The sequence below is a fragment of the Palaemon carinicauda genome, chromosome 10, assembly GCF_036898095.1.
Source record: "Palaemon carinicauda isolate YSFRI2023 chromosome 10, ASM3689809v2, whole genome shotgun sequence".
NCBI classification, from domain to species: domain Eukaryota; kingdom Metazoa; phylum Arthropoda; class Malacostraca; order Decapoda; family Palaemonidae; genus Palaemon; species Palaemon carinicauda.
This window is the reverse complement of record NC_090734.1, coordinates 84907732-84912154: the sequence shown is the minus strand read 5'-3', so window position 1 is coordinate 84912154 and position 4423 is coordinate 84907732. Positions and strand designations below refer to the sequence as shown.

The window sequence follows — 4423 nt, the reverse complement described above, 5'->3', positions numbered from 1 at the left end:
TGGCTTCAAAAGGACCCTGCCACCAAAATAGACCAAATCTCAAAATGGACCCTGCCTCCAAAATGGACCAGGGCTCCTTATAGGACAACAGTTCCAAAATGACCCTTCCACCAAAATAGACCCCAGCTGCAAAATGTACCCTGGCACCAGAATAGACCCCGGCTCTAAAATCGAACCTAGCTCCTGAATGGACGCTGGCTCCAATATGAACACTGCCTCCAAAGTGGACCCAGGTTCCTTTAAGGCCATCAGGTCAAAAATGGAACTGGGCTTCAAAATAGACCCCATCTCCAAAAGGGACCCTGGCTCCTTTAAGGACTCTAGGTCCAAAATGAAACATGGCTCCAAAATGGAGAGAGTCTCCCTAAAAGATACCAGGTACTAAACAGATCTTGGCACCAAAATACCCCGGGCTCCAAAAGGGACCCTGGATTCATAATAAACCCAGGCTCCTTTGTAGACACCAGGTCCAAAATGAACCCTGGCACCAAAATAGACCCACATTCCAAAATGGATACTGGCTCTGAAATGGACCCTGGCTCCAAAATGTACCATGGCTCTGAAATGGACCCTGGCTCCAAAATGTACCATGGCTCCAAAATGGACCCCAGCTCCTTTGATGAAACCAGGTCTAATATGAACCCATGCACCAAAATAGACTCTGCCTCCAGAATAGACTCTGGCTCTGAAATAGCCCTTGGCTCCAAAATTTACACTGGCTCCAAAATGGACCACAGCTTCTTTAAGGACAGCAATTACAAAATTGATCCTTGCACCAAAATAAAATCTGGCTTCAAAATGACCCTGCCCCCAAAATAGTTCCTGGCTCTAAAATTGACCCTCACTCCTAAATGGACGCTGGCTCCAAACTGGACAATGGCTCCAAAATGGACCCAGGCTCCTTTAAGGAAACCAGGTCCAAAATGGAACTGGACCCCAAAATAGACCCCACCTCCAAAATGGACACAGAGTCCTTTAAGGACACCAGGTCCAAAATGGAACTGGGCCCCAAAATAGACCACATCTCAAAAATGGACCCCGGTTCCTTTAATGACACCATGTCCAAAATGGAACATGGCTCCAAAATGGAGAGAGTCTCCTTAAAAGATTCCAGGTACTAAACGGATCCTGCCACCGAAATACCCCCGGGCTTCAAAATGGACCCTAGCTCCATAATAAACTTAGCTCCTTTGAAGAATCTAAGTCCAAAAGGGACCCTGGCACCAAAATAGACCCACGTTCCAAAATGGACCCTGGCTTCAAAATGGATCCTGGGTCCTGAAAGGATACCAGGACCAAAGGTAACCATGGCTTCAAAATGGATTCCTTAAAGGACAGCAGGTCTAAAATGGACGCTGGCCCCAAAATAGACAATGGCTTCAAAATGGACCCATCTCCAAAATGGACCCCAGTTCCTTTAAGGACACCAGGTCCCAAATGGACCCTTAGACCAAAATCAAACGAACCTGGCTCCTAAAGGGACCCCAGGTCCAAATTGGAACATGGCTCAAAATGGACAGTCTCCTTAAAAGATACCAGGTACAAAATAGACCGTTGCACCAGAATACACCCGTGCTCCAAGATCGACCCTGTGTCTAAAATAAACCCCGGCTCCTCTAAGGACACCAGGTCCAAAATGAACCCTGACACCATAAGAGACCCCAGCTCTAAAATGGACCATGGCAGCAAAATAGACCCCATCTCCAGAATGGACCCCAGCTACTTTAAGGAAACCAGATCTAAAATGGACCATGGCACCAGAATAGACCCTGGCTCCCAAATAGACCCCGACTCCAATGGGACCCTTCATGCCTAATGGACACCAGGCTCAAAAAGAACCCTTGCACCAAAATCGACCCTGGCTCCAAAATTAACCCTGGTTCCAAAAAGGACACCGCCTCCTTAAAGGATACCAGCTCGAAAATGGACCCTGGCACCAAAATTGACCCCAGCTCCAAAATGGACCTCGGTACCACAAGAGACCCTGGCTCCAAAATGGACCAAAGCTCCACAAGGAACCCTAGCTCCAAAAGGATGAAAAGTCCAAAATTAACCAGGTACCAAATGGACCCTAGAACCAAAATATACCCCAGCTCAAAAAAGAACACTTGCACAAAAATGTACCTCGACTCCAAAATGGACCTTGTCTCCAAAATGGATCCTGGCTCCAAAATGGACCCTGGCTTCGAAATGAACCTTGGCTGCAAAAATGGACCCTGACCCCAAAATGGAGTCTGGCTCCTAAAAAGACGCCAAGTCCTTAATCAACCCTGGCTTAAAAATGGACACCAGGTTAAAAATGAAACCTGGCTCCGAATTGGACACCGTTGCCTCTAAGGAAACCTGGTCTAAAATGGACCCTGGCATTGATAGACCCCAGCTCCAATATGGACCCGGGTACCAAAATAAACATCGGCTCCAAATTGGATCCGGTCTCTTTAATGGACGCTGGCTCCAGAAAGGACCATATCTCATAAATAGACCCCGTCTTTCAAGAACACCCGGTAAAAAAATGGAAACTGGCTCCAAAATCTACACCGCCACCTTAAAGAATACCATGTCCAAAATAGACCCTTGCACCCCAAATGGACCCAACTCCAAAATGAACCCTGGCCCCAAAATTGACCCCGGCTCAAAAATGCATCCTGACTTCAAAATGGATCATGGCACTAACATGGACACAGGTTCCAAAATGGACCCTGAATCCTATAAAGGACCCTGGCTCCAAATTGGAATCTGGCTCCTAAAAGCACTTCAAAATGGAAACCAGATTCAAAATGGAACATGGCTCGAAAATGGACACTATCTCTTTAAAGGACACCAGTTCCAAAATGGACCATGGGACTAAGATAGATCACAGCTCGAAATGGACTTTGGCACCAAAACAGACCTCTGCTTTTTAAAGGACACCATGACCAGATTGGACTCTTCCACCAAAATAGACATCAGCTCAAAAATGGACCCTGGTACTAGAATAGACCCCGCCTCCAAAATGGACACTGTGTCCAATTAGAACCCTGACTCCAAAATAAACCCTGGCTCCAATAATGTACCCTGACTCCAAAATAGAATTTAGCTCCTAAATTACTCCAGGTCTTATATTAACTCTGGCTTCAAAATGGACACCTGATTCAAAATGGAACCTTGCTCCATAATGGACACTGTCTTCTTATAGGACACCAGGACCAATTTGGACTTACGCACCAAAATAGATCCATCTACAAAATGGACCCTTTCATCAAAATAGACCTCGGCTCTGAAATGGACCCTGACTCAAAATGGACCCTGGCTCCAAAATGGACATAGCTCTAAAATGGACCCTGGCTCCTTTAAGGACAAAAGGACCAATATAAACCCTGGCACCGATATAGACTCCGGCTCCAGTATACACATTGGCACAGAAATAGACCCTGGCTACTACATGGACATTGGCTCCAAAATGGACCACAGCTCCTTAAGGACACCAGGTCCAGAATGGATACTTCCACTAAAAAAGACCCCGGCTCCAAAATGAAACCTGGCACCAAAATAGACCTCGGCTCCAAAATGGACCCTGTCTCGAAAATGAACCCTGGCTCCATCTAAGACTCTGACTCCAAAATGAACCCAGGATATTATAAGGACAATAGGTCCAAAATGGAACCTGGCTGCAAAATGGACACCACCTGCTTAAAGGATACCAGCCCCAAAATGGACCCTGGAAACCAAAATTGATACCGGCTCCAATATGGACCCTTGCACCAAAAGGGACCCAGGCTCCAAAATTAATCCTGGCACTAAAATTGATCCCGACTACAAAATTCACAATGGTTCCCAAATGAACCCTGACTCCAAAATGGCCCTTGGCTCCAAAAATGGACCCTGGTACCAAAATAAACCACGGCTCCAAATGGACACTGGCTCCAAAACGGCACATGGCTCCAAGAATTGACCCTCGCACCAAATAGATCACGGCTCCAAATGAACTCTAGGTCCAAAATGGACACTGGCTCTTTTAAGGACACCAAGTCTAAAATGGACCATGACACAAAAATAGACTCCAGCTTCAAAATGGAATCCAGCACCTTTAAGGACACCAGGTTCAAAATGGAACCTTACACCAAAATAGACTCTGGCTCTAAAATGGACCTTGACTCCTTTAAGGACATCAGGTCCAAAATGTAACCTGGCTCCAAATGGACACCACCTCCTTAAAGGATACCATGTCCAAAACGGATCATGGAACCAGAATAGACCCTGTCTCCAAATTGGGTCCAGCCACCAAATGAACCCTGTCTCAAACATTTACCCTAGCTCCAAAAAGAACCCTGTCGCAACAATTTACCCTAGCTCCAAAAAGAACCCTGGCTTCAAAATGGATCCAGTCTCAAAAATTGACCCTTGCTCCAAAATGAAACCTGGCTGCAAAATGAACCCTGGCCCC

The 4423-nt window shown here is 46.2% G+C and overlaps 1 protein-coding gene across 1 annotated transcript; it reads left to right on the top strand.

Annotated features, from left to right (window-relative positions):
- Positions 1 to 851: 851 nt before the first annotated feature.
- On the top strand, positions 852 to 1816 carry LOC137648094 (uncharacterized). The gene is made up of 2 exons (XM_068381031.1): positions 852 to 1114; positions 1540 to 1816. The coding sequence occupies exons 1-2, from the start codon at positions 852 to 854 to the stop codon at positions 1814 to 1816; spliced, it is 540 nt and encodes a 179-aa protein (XP_068237132.1).
- The last annotated feature ends 2607 nt before the right edge of the window (positions 1817 to 4423 follow it).